The sequence below is a fragment of the Protopterus annectens genome, chromosome 7.part1, assembly GCF_019279795.1.
Source record: "Protopterus annectens isolate FY-2018-M chromosome 7.part1, PAN1.0, whole genome shotgun sequence".
In the NCBI taxonomy this organism is placed as follows: domain Eukaryota; kingdom Metazoa; phylum Chordata; order Ceratodontiformes; family Protopteridae; genus Protopterus; species Protopterus annectens.
In genome coordinates this window covers 5695924-5717444 of record NC_056740.1, presented here as the reverse complement: position 1 = coordinate 5717444, position 21521 = coordinate 5695924, and the positions used below count along the sequence as shown (strand labels likewise).

Sequence of the window (21521 nt, the reverse complement as noted above, 5' to 3'; positions counted from 1 at the left end):
AGCAAAAGATCTGCATTACTACTGTAAATCTGCTACTAACCCTTGCATTTGGACTTGCTTCATCTTGCAGGGTTATGGATAACATCTCAGAATTTCATGGCGGGTGCAAAAGTCACCAACCTCTTCAGCTCCTTAGGACTCTTTCACTGAGCTGCTAACTAATACCACATTGCATGGTATTAGCAGTTCTTCCCAGTGGCATAGGAATCTCTTGGCATATGTAGAATAACCTTTGACACATGTTGTACTACTCCCAAGAAGCACATAAGAGAGAAATGGTTAATAGGTTAATGCATATCACAGATGAATGAACCTTGGCAGCATCTGGCTGTAGACTGTTTTTAGTCTAATCAAATCATTATCAGTGTTGTTTTTTCTCTGTAAATATTTGGGTTAGCTAACAGCATTTTAAATAAAAAAGCAACAAACAAAGCTTCCATATTCTTCAGAAAAGTGTCACCTATATGACATTTGACTTTGCTGAGTTTGCTACTTACTTATTAATCAATCATCTGTCATGTTCCTGCTTGGTAGCACCCAAGGCTAGAATGTAACCAGTTGCAGTAACTCTTTCTAGCCCTTTGGTTATATTTGATACTGCTCATTGGAATACACTGGATGCTGATTACATTCCATTAGATAGCCCTAAAATCTGTATCTATCAAATATCATATTAAATGCACAGAGTTTGAAACTGGCTTTGTCCAGCTTGATTTGCCAAAATCCCTGATTTGCATTAAGTATTGAAGGAAAATCTGACATTAGGCATAGCTACCACCACTTCGCCAATAGTTTGAATGGATAATTCTCCATCATGATACATTTATTATTATCTTATGGATGAATCCAAATTCTGACTTTATCCTGTTTGCCCACAGTTACCATATTACTAACATAGTCTGATGGCTGTCTCTGTCTGTCTGTCTGTCTCTCTTTTGTTTATAGCAAAACCAGAAACTGCTAATATGTCAGTACCAACAATAAGAGCAAGGGAGGTTCAATGAGGTGAAGACCCCAGACATAGTAATTTGTAAACAGTATACATAATATGAACTGCATTGGAAAGAGTATATACAATAGGAAATGGTATAAGCAGTGTAAACCATGTGCCTTCATAGTACATTCCTGGACAATAACAAATTACACACAAAATTCATAAACACCACAATAATGTCCACCCATTTCCTTCTTCTGTCCGAAGAAGTGCCAGGAGGCATGAAAGCGCTCACTAGTTTGTACCAGAATAAAAGTTTTATCTTTTATTTAATATCAAGACAGCCATGTTTGTTTACTCCCAGCTTGCACTTTTGTTATTGCATTTTGATTTTCTGGGAGAGCTTCATCCCCAGCTGCTTTTGAATTTGTGTTTTGAACAAAAGTCTTCCCATCCTGAACTATATAGACTCATTGGAGATATCCATAGTGAGGTGATGTACTTCCTAGTAGCCATGGATAATTACATAATCCACAGTTTATTACAATCCTTTAAACCCATATAAACAGGACAAGTATAGAATAACAAATTGCCCACGGTGTGCAAATAAGGAATCTTCAAAATCCTATGAGTTGACTGAGATACCGATTCCCATGATTTTAGCATGTTCGCACATCTAAAATTTATAACAAATATCTGGATTAAGAAAGTTGCATCCTTCACACTGAAAGGAAGGTGTGGAAACCTGCCTGCACAATCGCATGTGTTGTCCAATAACAGTTATAGTTGAATTTTAATTAGCTCTCAAAAGATCATTTCTTCATGAAATAGCACACATTCACTTGAAAAGCATAAGCATAAGATGTATAGTCCCCAGTGGGGAAAAAAAAACAGAATTGTTCCTACTTTTTCCATTAGTTTTATAACATAAGGTTTCTGCAAATGTGGTTCTGTATGAGCAGTCTGCATTTTCTTCCATTTAATAACCGATTTGCTATGTTCACTCCTTAATTGGAAGCTTATCAGGTTTTCTCTGAGAATCTGGGAAAGGGGTAAGAACAAGAAGATATACTGTAACTGAAAAATATCTCAATCTTTCATTAACCATCAATTTAAGTTTGCACCTTAAATATTCAAAGGAAGCAGATACCCACTTTCCCCTCACATTTTGCAACATGCCATCAATCCAGGCTATACTTTGACATTCCCGGTTAAACCAATTTATGGGTTTTACATGTATAGATAGTTGAGAAAAGCCACACAGTGGTGCAGTAGTTAGCACTGTCACCTCACAGCAAGAGGTTCTCCTTTTCAATTCTCAACTGGAGCACCTTCTCTCCGGAGTCTGCATGTCATCCCTGTGGTCGAATGCATTTTAAAGACATGTGGCAGGGGTGTCTGTGTGTGTGTGTGTGTGTGTGTGTGTGTGTGTGTGTGTGTGTGTGTGTGTGTGTGTGTGTGTGTGTGTGTGTGTGTGTGTGTGTGTGTGCCTTCTGTGAAGGTTGGATGCTGGGCTTGCAACTTGACACCGTAAAAGTCTACTGCCAATCAGTCTGCGGACCAGTGATCCACTGTGGCGACCCCTAACTGGAGAAGCTGAAAGATGGTTGAAAATGGCCCTAAGCAGGGCATTCAGTGTGTCAGAAAAAAGGTTAGCCACTACCTTTTGCATAACATTAGCAGCTGAAAAGGTCTTTTAAAGTGTACCATGTCTTCAAATGTTGTGTTAGAGACGAGTTATGCCACAGTGTACCTAAAGGAGAGCTGCTGCCTAATATATTAGATTCCAGTCTTGGCCAAAATGGAGAGGATCTGGTACAAATTTATGTTTGGACATCCTGCATTGGAAAGCATGATATTCTTGTTGAGATTTGACTGCATTTATTTGTCAAAATGAAATTCAAAAATAGTTTCTGTATTTTATTAAGCCAGTTATTAAAATCAGAAATAGGAATATGTCTTTAAAGGTAGTATATTTTGTGGCTAGTGTCATTCTAAGAGCATTACTTCCCCATATAAGTGATGAATATAATCTCCTTCTTGAGTGAACAGTGAACAGGAAATCATCCCACAGAAATATGAGGTTGAGGATTCTCATGGATTCAGCTCTAGGATGCAAATAAATCCCTAAATATTTTGAAGGATGTGATGGTCATTGTAATTCTCCTGGAGTAGCTTTGGCAGCCAAGGCATTGGCTGCAGAATTAACAGGAAACACCATTTTTTGCTGTATTAAGCTTAAAGCCAGGCCATTCTCCAAAATCTTCTGAATTCTGTAGGAAATTTAAGATAGCATCCTGTGGGTTTTCTGTGAGGAGCAATCATATACAAACATTATTATCCAAATTAGGCTCTGTCTCTTTTATTATTACACCTAATGATTCAGCATGGTTTAATTCTTTCTTAGTTTTATCCTGAAGCACAGCAGGTACTCTGCGTGGAGCAGGTGTCACAGGAACTGACCCAGGTAACAGCTTTATGAGATATTTAGCCTATAGATGTCCTAATCCCTAAAACAGATCAGCATACCTTCTCACAATAACATTCATATTCTGTGCTAAAGTAAAGGCAACTTCTGTACTTATGACTTGTTATGGCTAGGCTTGTATAGGCCCTAGGGCCGATAGCCTAGTACCAACCTATAAACCAACCTATGACTTATTATTCTGTTGCAATGAAGTGCTAATTACAGAAAGAGGTGCAGTTTGTGTGGGGAAAAGAGGGGGTGGAAAGTGTTTGTGTGTGATTGGCAAATGCTGATGATACTGTTGTGCAGTACCAGTAATCAGAAAAGAATGCTGATTCTGGATTTTTGGTCACTGCTGAAAGCACTGAAGCCCTTTGTATAGTAACTGTGGAAAGTCACATGTTGCATTTGGAGCAAAATCTGTTTCCTACATTTTTCATTTTGTTTTTCTTTTGCTCCTCAAGTTTGAAAGAATTTGTTTTCCCCAACTTAGAGCTGAGGGGGCACCATATCACAAGGGCGCCAGAATGTTTATAATCAGTATGTTTATAATCACATGCACAGACTTACTGCATTTCTGCACTGCAGTGGATTGTTTAACAGTCGCTTTCAGAATATACACTCTTTTCCTTGAATCTCCACACGTTTGATTGTCCTTGTAGTGCATCAGCTTCAGTGCTTCTCAAACATGGACACAGACTTCCATCATGAATATTCTGAAGTCCGTCATATTCATTTTCATAGCTCTGTTTCATTAGCTTTCTTAAGCATGTATCATTAGACTTTATCTCTGCTGTGATTAATTTCATTTTTTTATTGCATGAATTATTTTTTTCATGCCCAAAGTCATACAAGCATCTGTACCTTCTTTTTAGCTGAGTTTGTAATGTGGGTATCTGAAACAATATTCTGTACTCTTTAAAGTTGTACATGCAGTTTAACCGGATTTACCCCAATGGCTTTAGCTGATGCTCAGGGCAAGGCAGAAATACATGCAGACTTACTCAGTTTGCAATCAGCTTTTGTTTTTCAAAATTCTGACCCTTAGCTGATCATTTTTATTCTACAGACTGTTTTGTCTTTTATTAGTGAATCAGCCAGGTCGCCAAATTCACAGTCTCATACTCTATGCTTTGAGTTAGTGACATTAAGTGTATTCAGTCCCTTAAACCCCTTTATCTCTGGTTAAAAAAAAAAAAAAAAAGTAAATGCCTCAAGTATGACAAGGCCTTCTCTAGTTTGCATTGTGTCTAAAATTTACTTTTTAATACTGCAGGTTTGTCTTTTTCCTGTTATTTGAAATCAGGTAATGTAAATACCTTTACATGGTGGTGATGATGAGGATGATGATATGGTATATGCTTGATGTAGGAAGAAGACAAAAAAACCTAATTAGTCTGCCATTTTAAGTGCTTTAACATTCTGCCTCCTCTTTAAACCTGAAATACTCTTTTTTTTCCTGGTCCATACCCTCTTGAATACCTGTGGGATTTCTCTTCACAACCCATTTTAGTAATCCACTCAGTAAGTCTACAACCCTCTGTGTGAACAAGTACTTTTGGAGTTTCAGGGAGTCGTTAATCTCTGCAGTCTGCTGCCAGTGCTTTAACTTTTTCCTTCTGTCTTCCTGGTTTAAAAGAACTCATTTATATCATATAGAAACTTAGCACATTGGAGTCATTCTGGCTGGTTCCTTGCTATGAAGTATATCTTAAAACATAGCATCCAGAATTTCAAGTCTTCAGAGAGGTTCTTGATTGTTGTAGTGTCATCATTTTCAGACACAAACTGAAGAAGGAAAGAAAAAAGTGAAACTATGCTGATCATTCATTAAAGAGTAAAAAGGTGAAAACATGTTCATTTTATGAATATGAGTTTTAGAGGGACTGTTCTGCAAAAACAAACCATTATTTAACAGTATTTATTTGGAATAAAAAAAAAAAACATGAGACAAATGGTGGTGTTAGCACAATATATGACTTGCCTGTAGACGTGTTGCTTAGTATAAATGTTGGCCTTTTCATGTGGCATATCCAGTATAGGCTTTGTACTTGGAGCCTGAGACATCAGCAGCAGCTTATTAAGACCAAAGCCAAATACAAAAATTAACATATCAGTGTTCCACATAAGCTTTTTCTCCTGATATACCATATAATCAAATTAAGGTCCTGATAAACTCCTGTTAAACATACTGTATATGATAGCACAGAGACATCCAAGAAAAGCTTTCACATCTGTCCTTTACTGTAAATCCGAATGAGTTCACGACTCACAACCCAACCTGCTGACTATTTAGGATCACTAACTTATATATGTTTAGTAAGCTTGTCTTCACCCTTACAGGTTTCTTAGGCATGGTGAAGAAACCAGTGGCATTCTGGTGTTGCCCAACTTCCATGGGAATATTACACCTTGCCAGTTTCCACCCTTAACTCTACACCCCCCTTAAGAAGGGCTGGGACAGTTAAGCCCAGGGTGAATTTATGAATACCCATCCATTTATCTGGGTCCCATTTGAAAGGCAGTAGTGTATCATATTGCTTTATGCGTAGGAGGGGGAGGTCTGCTCCAGAGGAGAAGGAGGTACTCAGCAATGAATCTATCTCTCCACCATTTTCTGTTTATCTTCAAAAGCAGGTCTATTTCCCTTGTTTTGGTATTTTTGGGGCTGTTTGATTTGTGAAGGTTCAAGAGATCCTGGACTACTGAGTCATGATTGCTTCAAATCCAAGGTCTAGATCTCCAATGAGGAGCCTATAGGGCACAAAAAGTAGAAACATTTTCCTAGTCTCTTTTGGAAGCTTAGGGGTTTAAACCTGGGATCTTGTTTCCATCTGTGTTATATATCTGGTGAGGTGCATACTGAATGGGGTGATGTGTTCTAAAATTGGTCTGATCAGTGCAGAATACAAGGGGGCAATATCATCTTTAGAGCTATATGATTCTCCCTTGGTGGTCAGCTGCACCAAGCAGAAGGATTTCCTGATAAATGTTTACTACATGATGATCAAAGGAGAGGGAATTACCAACCCAAGTACTGAGGTCTCGATAACTGCATTTTCATTTTGAAGTGGGATATCATCAATGCTGTATGCTGGTTTTGCCTGCCAAATGTGACACTGTTGCATTTTTTAGCATGTAGGTCCATTTTTCATTTGGCAATTAATCCCATTTTGCAGTCACCTGCAAACTTGGTTTCTGACCTTTGAAAGGGAAATTGGCTAAGCTTAGAATGTCCCAGAAGGGCTAGTAGCCTAGTACTTACCTGTGAATCTATGGTCAGCTATTGCTCTTGGATTTTAGTCTGTAGGTTACAGAAGTAAATACTGAACAAAAGTAGTCAAAAGACAGAGTCCTGTGGGGCTTGATAATATTTGAGCGTGTACAGTTATGGTGAATACCCTTACATAGCTGTTCTTCTTTGGTATGAGTAAAGTAGATGAAAATAAGAGTGTTGTATTGTATGTTGAGAGATCTGTTGTACTGCTCTCAATGGATATTCTGTCATATATGGCCTACCAAGGACAAAAACATGTATATTTATTGCAGAGGCATAGCTAAAGTGAGATGAAGGAGGCAGCTATCCTGGACACAAGATGTTAGGGGGCACAGTGGGCAGATGCTTATGATGCAATGCCATATAAGAAGCCCTTCAGCCATGACTGCAACTACACTGTTGACATTCAGTACTATATTTATGTCATGGATGAGGTGGTAAAGTGATTTATTTGTAGTAATTTAACTGTAGCAAGCCACTTGTTACATATGTGGCAAACAGTTCTCAACTGTTTCAAGAACATTTTTTTTACCCTCGACTCGGATGACCTTTTTTTTCTTATCAAGTTAGTTATGGGGTTGTCAAATCAAGGATTGGCACAAGGTGCCAGATATCGCAAGCTATGATTCTGATTTTACTGTAAAATCTAGTACTATTTTGTAGGCAGATGAATGAGAAGTAGATGTTCTTCGGTAAGGGCATAAATGTTGTAAGAAGGAACTCTTGCTTTTTTACAGGCTCACTGTGTCTGTTAATGTAACTGTTTGGAATTTTTGGGGAGTCGCTTCAGGCTTAATTTTGCATTTCCTAATTTTCTAACACACAGTAAGCTGGTAATAATAACATCTAGTTTACCGTTAACAGTGTTTAAAAATAATCGACATATACATGGGTAACAGAAAGTATCAATGTGGGATACGCTTCTTAAAAACCAACAGGCCATAAACTTGATCCTAAGTCTTTGAACCTTTATAAACAAGTATGCAAGTTAAATAAATGTGTGATATTAATTGGCATGCCTCTGCCTAGTAAGTATTTCCTCTCCTCTCAGAAATATAAGTAAGTTGAGAGGAGGTGTAATGTGTACAAGTACTAGTGTGTATGCTCACAGAATGTGCATGTGTACAAACCTTGGTCAGACATCCCTTTAAATGTATTTCAAATAAACAGCAACAGCATGTGACTGGTCTATGTTCAGCCATCAAATGTACCTTGCATCAAACAGCTATTCCTCAAGTGTTAAACATTGAACATTACTTTTACTGCACAGGTATATCTCTGCAAATAAAACCATTGAATGGCCATAGTTGGCCAACATAACAGAAAAAATGTACTACTTACTTACCAGTAACTTAACTATAAAAAAAAACTGCCCTTTTACCATTTTAGTGTGACCTCAGAGTTGGTATATATAATTAGCTGGGAGTGGGGGGGCAGTAAATTGCAAGAAATCTAGACAGCACCAAAATAATGGGGTGGGGCAAAGACCTACAGTTACGAACAGATTATAAACATTGCTGTTATAAACTTAGACATTTTCTACAATAACAGGTTTTGCATTAGTATGCATTTTCTGAAGGGCATGAAGTCTGAAACTGAATTGTCTGTCATTATTTAGTGACTTTAGTCCTCAGTGATATGTCATAAAACCACAAATTCTATGAGGAACAGACTAAAAATACAAGGCAAAAATATGGGTATTCTGCAGATATCTGGACAGCTTAGAGGTATGCACTGATTTTTTTCCAGGTTTGGTGTATTTTTATTTAATGTTTTGCTGTGCTTGTTCTACCTAAGACACTTTATTTAAACGTATTTCATAATGGTCTTCATCCGTACTGAATGCAGAGGTGAGTTGAGAAAATATTGGCAAGAAACAGGATTGAATGTAGTATTCTTCTGCTGGTGTACTAAATCAGTGCACTCTCTGTGGCAAAATAGATATATGGTGTTTGTATTGTGGTTCAGGAAATGGTCAATAAGAGATACCACTAATGTGAAAATTCCTCATTTTGACCACTTAGTGTTTTATTTATGACTGTCTAACACCAGCTGGTTAGCACTAGTCCTGTTCTAGCCACATAAGAATTCACAGGGTCTTTAAGGTGCTGATGCTGAATTGTGTTATGCAATTTTCAAAAGCATTTTGCATTTAAAGATGCTATTGTTAATTTAAGATCAACAGTCTGTGAAGTGAAACTCACTAGGAGGATTGCATTAGATCTGTCTTGGAAAAACAGTGAAATTAGCCAGTGAGTTAATTTCATCTACATTAGGCAAGAGTCTTTAAATGCTCAATCTATTTTTTCTTTTGTGCCTCGTCAGTTTGCTTGCACTGTGATTGCCATCCTGTTGAATTATTTCTTCATGGCCACCTTTGCTTGGCTGTTTGTGGAGGGGTTACATATCTATCGCATGCAGACTGAAGCAAGGAACATCAACTATGGTGCCATGAGATTTTACTATGCTATTGGCTGGGGTGTTCCTGCTATAATTACAGGTGAGTGGCAAGAAAGATGAAAGAATGTATTATTCATTATTTAGAAATCCACTATATTTTTAAATACTTTTCAGCAATATAAACAGTAATTTTGTGTTAACAAATGAGGCTTTACTATATGGTTCATAATTTGTAACTGTAGATCTCCACTTATTATTTCATTAATACTTTATGTTTAAGCATGTTCTTCATGGTAACCATTTATAAAAGTAAAGTCATCTATAGTCTAACTGAATGATTTTTTTCTAGATCTGAACACACCATGATCACTCACTCAGATCAGATTAATACAGCAGATATATAAGTAATACTGTTATTGAAGAAGCTGATTGTACAGTGTGGAAACAAAATGAATCACACTAACCAAACTAAAGTCAGCAACAAACTATGCTATGTTTATTCTGGTAATTTTTAAGGAAGATTCCTGCAGAGCAAAACAAATTGTTCTGAGTAGAGAAAAAAAAAAAAGAACATATGTTCTAAAGCTCACTGTTCAGAATTAGCATGATTGAAACTAAACACATCTTATTGTAAATGTTCATTCATCACCTGCAAAGTGAAAGGTTGGGCTGGGCATCTAAAATGCAAGTCAAGTAGTAGGTTTGAGTGGGAGGAATGAAGATGGACAAAACCCTAGCAATGGAAATGGGATGTCTTTCTTGTTTAATTCGTACAGAATTTTCTGGAACCAGTTGCTGATCCATATAATTAACTACCCTACCTGTTATTTTTATTCTTTCAGGCCCTGCCCACATCAGGTGGACGTTAGTCTGTTGCTGTTACACCAGGAGTGCTTGAATTTTACAGCCCAACTTATAGTTAATACACTTGCCAGCCTGTTGCTTCAATATTTCTGTGGATGTGTAACTTTTAATTTCAGTCCTAAACTACCTTCCGATCCATTTCTGTTTGTTCGGACTTGGGTTTCAAGTTGTTACTTGGATAATTTCTTTTGAAGACTTGGATAATTTCTTTACGTCTACTGGTTGTTTGTTTCCAAAAAGGACTTGGCATTGGCTGCTTCCATTCACTTTATTTGTGACTCCTGATTCACTTTAGGCTACCAACAATTTTTCTGTCTCTTTTTTGCCTTTTGACATTTTCTTCCACCATGATTTTTTTATTATAACTGTCATTTTGTTTTTGTCCTAGCTTATATCTCTGCCCATGATGTAAATCCAATTGTCCTTACTTTATAGTATCCTGTTTTAGATTTTTTTTCTTTGTAAATTATCGTTAATACCCCATTCCACTTACACACTAACAGACTAAATGTTTTCCTGTGCTCATGGTGTTGCTTTTCTGCATAAATGCAGTTTCCCTTTTTTGTAGGTAATGACTGTCAAGCTTCTTATCATAGGGATCTCTCTGCTCTCTCATAAAGAGCTAATGCCTTAATTTTACTTCATTGTGACAGTCTTCCTACAGCTTTCAAAAAAAGACATTTGCTTTAAGATGAATGTAGCACTTAGAGAACATACTTGGAGAGCCTACCGAGCATGAAAAAAAGACAAACTGCTGTTTAGATGTTAGGCAAGCACTTGAAACACTTCATTAACCCCTCAGTAGTGGTAATACCTATGCTTATCTTTTTAACTGTAAGACAGAAAGTCACTTACGTTGGTGTCATCAGAGATCAGAGGAGGCAGTGTCATGTGCACCAGTGATGGCTTTTGTTGTGATATAACTGACTGAATGACTGACGGCACTAGTTTATCATTTCAGAATATCAGTTTTACTGTCATTGAAGGCAGTAAGCGCTACCCAGAATACCTGATCTACATCAGTAACAGAATACAATAACTGATAATCCTTTAACAAAACTGAACAGCATCAGCTAATGAATGGAGAACAATCCTGAGATCATGTCTATAGCACTTTTAAAGCCTAACGCAGAAATTTACGCATACCATTGGTGATGATGAAATTTCATATTTAGATATAAAATTAATGAAAGACAAGGAACAGAAAGTATTCAAATCAGAATTTTTTAGGAAATCCACATTCTCCAGCAGTTATTTACATTATGAAAGTTCTCACCCTTACAATCAAAAAAGAGCTGTTTTTAAAGGGCAGTTTGTTAGGGCTGCACGCATGGGTTACATATTTTAACAGCTTCTTGGATGAATGTGACAAGTTGAAATATATGTTTATTTGTAGGGATAACCCATCTAATTTAGTGAATGAGGTTATGTTGGAAGTAATAAACAAGTGAGAAAGGGGACATTTTTCACCCATTTTAAACCAACAAGAAGTGGATGTTATTGTTGACATTGACATGAACATTAATACCGAAAACGCACAAAATTCCACCTTACTCAATTACAATAGTCCCAACAACCTTTTTTTGTGTTGAATCTAAGACACAAAATAATTTTAATACTGCATTTGTGACAACTTTTAATAGTTCCAGTAGAAATATAGTTGATATACTCTCCAAGAACTGGCTGGTAATGGATTAACAATAAGGACATTAGAGAATCTGTGGGAGAAGCACCCAGTATTGTATATAGAAAAGGTAAATGCCTGAAAACCATTCTAGAAACCAGTTCAAAGGGATGCTTAAGTGGTTGTTTGAGTAAGTGTGGAAGTTGTATTGTCCATATGTTAAGGAAGGCTCTAGTTTCAATGTAAATAATACAATTGTAAAGTTAAATCAGAAGTGTTCATGTAATACTGAAAAAGTAGTGTATTGTGAATTTTGCTCAAAATGTCCCTGTTTTTATATTGAAAAGACAGAGAGGAAGTTCAGGAATCGCATATATGAACATCTTAGAGACATAAGGAATAAAAATACAAAAAATGCATTGGCAAAGCATTGTTTAGAATTTGTAGACCATAATTTAAAATTTTCTATTATTGAGGTCCTTATCCCTGATAAAAGAGGTGGTCCCTGGTCACTTATACTAGAAAAACATGAGGCCTTATAGCAACTGAGAACGAATGCCATACAGTGGCCAGGTCTTAATGATGCATTTTCACTGTCCTGTTTCCTAAAGTTGAAGGTCCTAGACAGATGAACGTTAATGTATCAGATGCATTTTATATCGTTTTTAAGGCTCTTATAGATTTATGGGTTTTAGGGTGACCACGGTGGTGCAGCGGTTGGCGTTGCCACCTCACAGCAAGTGGTTCGTTTCAATCCTCAGCTGGGGTGCTTTCTCTGTGGAGTCTGCATGTCCTCCCTGTGGACGCTCTGATTTCCTCCCAAAGACATGCTGTAGGTGAATTAGACACACAAAAAAAAATTGGTCCTAGGTGTATGTGTGTGTGTCTGTTCTTTCTGTGGAAGGTTGGGTGCTGGCTTGGCACCTCGACACCATAAAACTCCACTGCCAATCATGAACAGACAGTGATCCACTGTGGTGACCTCTAACCAGGAAAAGCCAAAAGCAGAAGATAGGTTTATGGGTTTTAATTAATGCTTTTTATGGTATTTATTTTGTCATGAATCCTGTATATATATGGTGATATATTACATAGTTTATTTTATTTTATATTTTATAAATGTGAACTGCAATTTTAATTCTGTCATGTATATGTAATGAACTGAGTGTGCTGGTAGGCTTGTTGCACTAATTAGGGGGCATAGTACTGATGACATAACTGATGAGTTTTTATATAAAAATGGGTTATTGTCTATTTTTGTTATCTGAAGAAGTCTGTGAATCAACAGAGATAAAAGCGCTTGATTGTGTGATTTTAGCCTGTAAGGAATAAACGGCTTTTACTTGTGCTACAGCATAATATTGTGGTCCCTTACGCTATTTGTGCTTTTTCTTCTCTATAGATGGTAACTTAGATAAAGGCTTAAGCAGGATTCCAATCTGTCTGCACAAAACTGTTGCTAAAGTATAGAATTGTTACAAAATATTAATACTTTTTATTTTTATGGAACACTGTTGTAGAGAAGAACAGAATATATTTACTGGTTATGTTAGGCTACCAGAAAGGATAAAACTTGAATGGCTAAATCTCGAATGGGACACAGCAAAACAGAAAATTATCGAACAATGAGAACATCAAATATAAATAAATTGAATGGTCATCATTGGCTAACAACTAGGAAGTAATGTGATGTACAAGGTAAGCGAAGGGAAACCTTTAAAATTTGTCCTATTCCCCACTGTAGTGCAATTTCAGAGTTGGTATATACTGTATAGTTGGGGGGGGGGGGGGTTGGTTGATTGTGTTTGCGATGTTGGCCGAATATGGCCATTCGATGCATGTATTTTCGATGTTCTCATTGTTTGCTAATTTTCCATTTCACTGTGTTCTGTTCAACATTTAGCCATTCGAGTTTTATCCTTTTCGGTAGCTGAACATAGACCCATATTTACAGTCCACTACAGACATGATCACATTGTCTCTTTAGCCTTACTGCCACAATTTGATATTCTTTCTACAGAAAACACAATCCCTCCTTTACTCTTTGTTTTTTTTTAATAATTCCTTTTCAGATTGTTAGTCTGCAGAATTAGTACCCATAACTTAATCATTCTTATTGTACGTTTTCAGTTATGTATTCTACAAATATAGTACAGTATTTGTACATAAGTCAAGGAGTGTTGCATTTGAGTTTGATTTGTACAAGTCTCAGCACGGACTACAATTTCTATTGTTTCTAATGCTAAAAAAATAAATAAAAGAAGTGAGATACCAGCCACGAAGGATGTGCTCAGAGGTATTCAATGCTGAAACACTTGTAGTTAGTCAAAAGGAATCCAACTGCTTACGAAGTATCCAAAAGCTTTATTTAAGAAAACAAAAATGAGCACTTTCGCGTGGTCCATCCACGCTTCATCAGATAATAATCACTAAACAACTGTTGTGTATTTATACATCCGCTAAACGCGGGAAACTTGTTAATTGAAATAAAATAATTCACTTTAAAAAGTTTTTTCTTTAAAAATATATATGTTACTTACATTATTTAAAACATAGATACAAAATTCATTCCTTTAAATATATGTAATTACTTATACTCTGTATACTCTCTTTTTACAGAGTATAAGTAATTACATATATTTAAAGGAATGAATTTTGTATCTATGTTTTAAATAATGTAAGTAACATATATATTTTTAAAGAAAAAACTTTTTAAAGTGAATTATTTTATTTCAGTTAACATTAGCGGATGTATAAATACACAACAGTTGTTTAGCGATTATTATCTGATGAAGCGTGGATGGACCACGCGAAAGCGCTCATTTTTGTTTTCTTAAATAAAGCTTTTGGATACTTCATAAGCAGTTGGATTCCTTTTGACTAACTACAAGTGTTTCAGCATTGAATACCTCTGAGCACATCCTTCGTGGCTGGTATCTCACTTCTTTTATTTATTGTTGTTTCGGAGGTTTTGGTGAGAAAACCATTTAGCAGGGACGCTGACTACCTTCTTCACATTGTTTCTAATGCCTTCAATCTCAAATCCGTACTGTTTTTTTTCCCTATGTACTCCATGTCAGGTTGTTATTGTTAATAAGCACAAAGATCCATATGTAACATTTGCCTCTGTGCTACAGGTTTGGCAGTAGGACTGGATCCCGAAGGTTATGGGAACCCTGATTTCTGCTGGATTTCTGTCCATGATAAGCTGATTTGGAGCTTCGTGGGACCCATTGGCATTGTTATTGTGGTAATAAGAAAGGCATTCACATTGCTTACCTTATGTATTTTGTAAAACTTTCTGAAATCAAAATGCTATAGACGGTGCTTTTCCAGCACTCGTATTAATGTTGTTTTTCAATGTTAGGGAACAGAGTTCTGTATAACAGTTTAGGACATGATACAGAGACTTAGTAGCAAGATTATCTTGCTGGATAGGTGTCATACATATCTAGACTAAAAATGAATACAAATTCATAAGCAATTTAATGTTTAAATTATGCACTGTCTGGTATTTAAACAAAATACATAACTTCAAAGACAATTTTCAGCCGACCAATAACTGATTTCTAACAATAATTCTTCTGCAATATGAGATGTTTTTAAGAGGATGCTTATATTATGTCTGTGCTACATCTCCCCTACCCCCATACTGAAATTCTAATGGCTATCTGGGAGCAAGGAAATGGATCTGTGCATTATTATCCCCTTTAGCAAAGTGGAATTCCCTGCTAATTACAATATTGACAGCACCCCCCCTAATTTCAAGCCCAGTGGTGTGAGATCTGGGAACAGAGGTAGATAGCAATCTGAACTTTGACCACCAAGTTTCCACAGTGGTAAGGAAAGCCTTCTTTGTTGTGTATCTCATAAGTAAGGGCATTGCATCTAAGTGTAAGAATGTTATAATTCCATTGTACCCAACCCTCATCAGACCATTAGTAGAGTACAATGCTCCCTTCTGCATGTACCTCAACAGACACCTGCAGCAACTCGAGAGACCACAGAGATTTCTCATCAAGAAAATGCAGGGCTTCCAAACCATGAGTTACATGGAGACACTGAAAGCCCTGTCACTGTACTCTGTGTCATACAGGCTGCTGAGAGGTGACTTGTGCCTGACCTACAGGGTAGTTTATGCCCCTGCCCTGATGGATATGCTGCAGATCCTCATGGCACAAGAGTCACTCACTCTAGGGATCTTATCCTAGCCTCCCACATTAATAGAACATGCTGAAGAGACAGATACATGTCCCAGAGATTGCTGCTACTCTGGAATAAACTTCCAATTTACATGAAGCAGAGCTCCTCACTGACTCTGTTCAAGCACAGCCTGGATAAATGCATGGGAAACCAGACCCTTGGGGTGGCACCCATGTCCCTCATGGACAGGGGTAGTCGGTGTTTATCATAGATTTGCTCTGCGAATTACGGCCATCTAACCAAGGACAATTGAGGCAACTCAGGATTAATATGGTAAGGGGTCTAGGGCCACTAGCCTAGCAACTTCCTTTGAACATATGAACCTATAAGTATGGACAATGGATCAGATAGTAAACAAAAGGCAAGTCATATTTAGGATGCACTAATTAAGTCACTGCCAGCAGCATGAAAGGTATGTTCTACCTCCTCATCCCTGACATCCCTGGGGTAGAGGTAATCTTTATATATTTTTAAGGGGTGGGGATTAGCCAAAAATGGTAATTAATTCACTTGTAAGATGTACAGTGTGGTAATTAATGCTGTATGCGTGTGACATTGTGTAATATGCTAATTCTTGTTCCAATGCTGTCAGTAATCTGAAGAACACTGAAAAATCTGGTTGTGCAGTGTCGTGGGGAGTGAGTCACTTCATAAAGCTTGAAGGCAATTCTACGTATAGAGTGTAATGTTAAGGTGTAAAGACACAGCACAACCCATTCCACTTCCAAAATGCTAACTCTGTTGCTGCAAGTAGCATAAAAGGATCAATTCTCAGTTACTGGCATATGAAAGATGTGCTACAGTGAATTAATTTAAAACAGTAAGCATAAATAAAGGTGGCCAAGGCTGCTGACATGTTTCACTGAAAATGTACTTTGTGATATCTTCAGGATAACTCTACCATCTCCCAGCTTAGTGGTGCAGTTAGAAATGTATTAGTTTGTTTCTTAATATGCCTGTTATTGTCTGTGATGAATTTAGACTACCATGCATAAATAAATATTCAGTTCCAGTCATTAACTGGGATGCAGTTATTTTACTTATCTACACAACCAGATGTATCTATAGCTAAACCTGGCAGAAACCTTAGCTGACTGTACTCTGTCATACATTCTTGTACCATTAGTTGTTTGTTCTGCTTTGACAACAGCACAGGAATAACCGTCCTTGTGGACATAAGTTGTATAATGCACAAAAATGTTAGCTGTCCCTCTCCAGTACCCCCAATTGATCCTTCTTCACTTTGCCCAGTGTAGAAATTTCTTATCAGGTGTAAGTGAACCTTACAATAATTGCTTCTCCAAAACATTTGTTATGATTTCTGATGGCACCAGATAGGCTTGGATATGTCACAGAAATGATCAGCTCACATGCGAGTGAAATGCAATTCAATGAGTTCAGATTTATTTTAATCCAAATATTTTGGACTATGGGGGAGAGATGGTGACCCAAATACATATAGCCCACCTCTAGAGCATATAACCTCAGGGCACATTACATTTAAAATCTAAAAAAAAAACTGAAATATATTATTCTTTTAAACCTAATTAACATTTTAAATGTAGATTTAAAGTTGATTAATTTCCACAGAAGACAAGAAACAAATTCAATGAATCATTTGTCCCTGAAATGGTTGAGCAGTTGCATCCTCCTCAAAACATTTTAATTTTTATAACAATTATTTAGTAATCAAATAAACTGTCTGATATCATCATGTTGAGGTAGAACATGACTTTTTCTGTAGTGTAAGACTTTTTCTCATCATATATTTTTGACAACTTGATTTCAGATGAATGGACTAATGTTTCTGGTGGTTGCAAGGCTGTCCTGTTCACTGGGCCAGAAAGAAACAAAGAAGAAATCTGTTCTGTAAGTAACCAGTCCATGAAAAACTAGAGATGGACTGTTTAGTGGTTTGCAGTTATACATTGCCATGTTTCTTGATGTCTGTGTAGTAAGATGCTCTATTACTTACTACCTGTTTCGGCTCCTAGTTCTTGACTCAGTAGATTAAAGTATGCCACGTTAGAACTGTGACCTTGGCATTAACACCTTTCTCTTGTTTCAAGTCCTGCTATCTGAAGAATCTTGGAAAAGCATGTTTGGTTCACTGCATTGCTGACCTATATTACCATAATTTTTTAAAGAAATGTCTTAAATTAGTAAGGTGACATCATAGAAATGAAATGGGGAAAGCAATATGCAGACCAGAGGAATATAAAACTGATGTCAGTGGTTGTTATATAGAAAACTCACAGACATTTTTCTATTTTTCAGCAGAAAAATGTAGGATATGACTGGGTAAGTTTCCTGAAAAGGTAGAGTAGATTAGTATAATGAGAGGTTTCTGACAGTTGTAGAACAAATATAACCTTTCAAAAAATGTCGTAAGTGTAGAAAGATTGCTAGGAATATGATGGTTTCTACTGAAGAAAAAAGAAAAACACTGAACAGCTGAGTCTGCAAATACGGATCCTTGCAAGGCAGTGCTTAATCTGCAGACGCAAGTGTTTTTCTGCTTTGATGAGCTTAACACAGAAGACTTACCAAATTGTATATTAAAGCAGCCTGCTAGTGTAATTGCACTCATGTATACAAAATAAAGATCTCCCAAACCTACAATGGTAATTCAAGATCCCTTCATAGTAATTTAAGTAGTTCTGGAGACCACACATTTAAGTGGCTGATTTGCTTTAGTCACAACCATCTCTGTTGTGCTATGAAATGTGCTATGAATAATGTTCGCACTCAGCTACGTCTCTTTTCACATTTAAGTTCACTTTCCCCAAATTATGATACCTCCTGAGGTTCTTCAGCATAAAGTCTTAGATACAGATTTTCTTGCTGTTTTTCATGTTGTTTACGCTACATTTGCTAAATGGGTAAGTGGCTTGACCAAATAATGGCTCAATTACTTCAATGATTATGCCTTCAGCCTCTGCAGATGACCACACAGCTCTTCTATTTTCTGGAGCATTCATTGTACCCCAAATGAGATCATCTACAAATTGTTTCATGTTTATTTTCACCCATGTGCCATGTTTATATGATCATACTTAGCAGAAATTAGCTCATGAATGGTTATTTGTCCTAGCTCAAACTGACCCTTCCAACTCTTTTTTTAGCTAAAAAGACCACCCATTCATTGATCCACAAACACTTTTCCCATTTTTTTGCTATTGAAGTGTCACTTCTACATTGACAATCAACTAGACTCCGTGTTCACACTGCCAGGTAGCTAGCTCTGCCACAGTTGTTCTTTCATACTACATGTACATACATACATACATACATACATACACAAAACTATGGCTGATTTATGCCTATATACTGTACCTCCATCATGGCCAATTGTTTGCCTACCTCCATCAGTTAATTATCATACAACTGACACTCTTTTTATGTAATCATATTATCTATATTAATGGAATGTTTAATACAAATAGGTACCATGTTAGTAAATAATCTATACTCTCGTGCCCATACTTTTCCTACCATCCTGATTCTATATACTATGTACTATGTGTTAATTCATGTATGTTTCATTTAATCTAGATAACCTATTTCCAATGCAAATATGTTCTGTAAATTTGCACTTTTTTGCTCATAATGGTCTAATAATTGTGACTGTACATATTCTGTACTGTGTGTTCTTCATGTATTAAATGTTTAAATCTATGTGGAGCTTTTCTCCCCGGGCCTCCACTGAAAATGGGCTGACCTAGGCCCAGTGTACCATCCCAATAAACAAATGCAAGAAACAAATAAATAATTTAGAGTGTCTAATCCACCACTGCATATCTTTGGAATATGGGAAGAATCTGGAGCACCCAGAGAAAACCCACACAAACACAGACAGGATATGCAGACTTTACACAGAAGGCACCCCAACCAACAAGAGAACCAGAGAGCATTTTATGACTAAAAATGCACTTCCCTTGTTCTCAGATGGTAAATAGCACTAAGCATTTTGTGAAGACTGTTAATGTGATGGAGAGTGATGTGAACAAAGAGTGACTGTCTACCAATGTGAACCAGAGGAACTTTGAAGTGTCTAGATAAATGAACTGGGATGCACAAAAAAGCATCTCTCAGTTGAGAGAAGTCAACAGGCAGCCTTTGAGAAGCAGTGCAGGGTCAGTACCTTGAATGTCTTCGCCACAATGAATATGTTCAGTCTGAATTAATTCAGAAGCAATCTGTATGCCCCATCCTTCCTTAGACCAAGCAGTCACCATAAGAAAGGCCCCTTAACTTCTTGATACTTCAGGACTACACCCCTCCCACAAACTACTATATCAAATATGAAATGCGTCTGGTCCAATACGACCAAGGGGACTCCCTTTTAGGAGGCTTAGAAGCAAAGTATCTTGCAGGCATGAGAAAAGAATAGTTCTTCCCACGGATTTGACATCTGCTGGAACCAAACTTTCTCTGAAAGTATCAAATCTACCACCAAGCCTGTGTGTGTGTGTGTGTGTGTGTGTGGGGGGGGTGGGTGTCAAGATAGCCTAAGAGTTTAATGTACAGGACAGACCTCTTATCCCTCCCCCAGCACATTTCATGCTCCTTTACCAAGCCTGCTTCTTTTCAAGTTCCCCCAACCCTTTTCCCCCTTTATTGACTGTTACTGGTCTGCTTCCTATAAAGACAAAGATTAAAAATTGACTTGGATATTCTCTGTTATATTTTGAAATAGGTGTGGAACATTTACTTAACAATCTACTTTACTTGACCAAATAGTCAAGAACTGCCCCATAAGGGAGAACCAAATAAACTCTTTATGAAAAGGTCCATCCAGCGTAGCTAACAGTTAATGTCCTGGGGTAAAGGCTGTGGCCAGACTAAATGCATCTCCTTGGTGGTCTCTCAGATGCCATTGCCATTCTAAAAAGTTAAATAAAAAGACATCCCTATCTTTCTTTGAGCATTTCCACATTCCTTCTAAAATGCTTTATGTTGTTCAGCAGATTTGTTATGCCTTTTGCTACTCATTTTCAAACTATTCATATTAATGTACAGGTATGCAGTCATTTGGGTGGATTGTTCTATCACACATCTGTGATGCCTGGATCCTGTAGCTTATTCTGCTCCATATTTGCCATTTTTCTTTCTGTCACATTGCTTTCCATCACAGTTTGCACATCTTATGTCACAGTTGCATGGTAGTATGTCACTGTTTTTTCAGTTATTGCATGTTTATGCACTGATAACATGTGGGCTAGCAACCAGTTTAAATGAGCTTGCCTGGTAATAAAACAGATACTGAAAAATTCTGTCAGGAGCTTCTCACCATAACACCTGTGGTGCATGTTGTCTGATCTCTGGGTGATGCTTTGAAGGTTTCTTAACAGATCCATTTCTGTTTTATTTTTTAACTGCTGTTGACCAGGATGGAGCACTGATCACATATGACAAATTTCAGTCTCAAACCAGAGCCTGCATTTCAGTTTCTCTTACAGTGTGCCTGTCCATGACCTCCTTCTCCGCCACTAGCATAGGATGGCTCTCCCAGCTTTGAATCCATGAAGGTACCCAAAACATAAATATTTACTGAATACTTCAGTTTACTACCCTAAAGCCACCAAACACATTCCATAAGTAATCTTTAGTACCTTTACTTTATTCTGTCTTCTATCTTTTACATACCAGAAAAAAAAATCGCCACCACAGAGACACACATACACATTCCCAGGCTTTATACTTCACCTTATTCATTGGTATTTGGAGATATGTGTGCCTGTAGTTTCTC

General features: G+C 37.1%; 1 protein-coding gene across 3 annotated transcripts in view; it reads left to right on the top strand.

Annotated features, from left to right (window-relative positions):
- Positions 1-21521, top strand: part of CELSR3 (cadherin EGF LAG seven-pass G-type receptor 3) — a 1979827-nt gene that overhangs the window by 1743603 nt on the left and 214703 nt on the right. For all 3 annotated transcript variants that reach the window (XM_044078523.1, XM_044078522.1, XM_044078524.1), the window contains exons 26-28: positions 9004-9178; positions 14704-14816; positions 17559-17638. In XM_044078523.1, coding sequence (XP_043934458.1) covers positions 9004-9178; positions 14704-14816; positions 17559-17638 — 368 coding nt within the window. The remainder of the gene's footprint in view (positions 1-9003; positions 9179-14703; positions 14817-17558; positions 17639-21521) is intronic.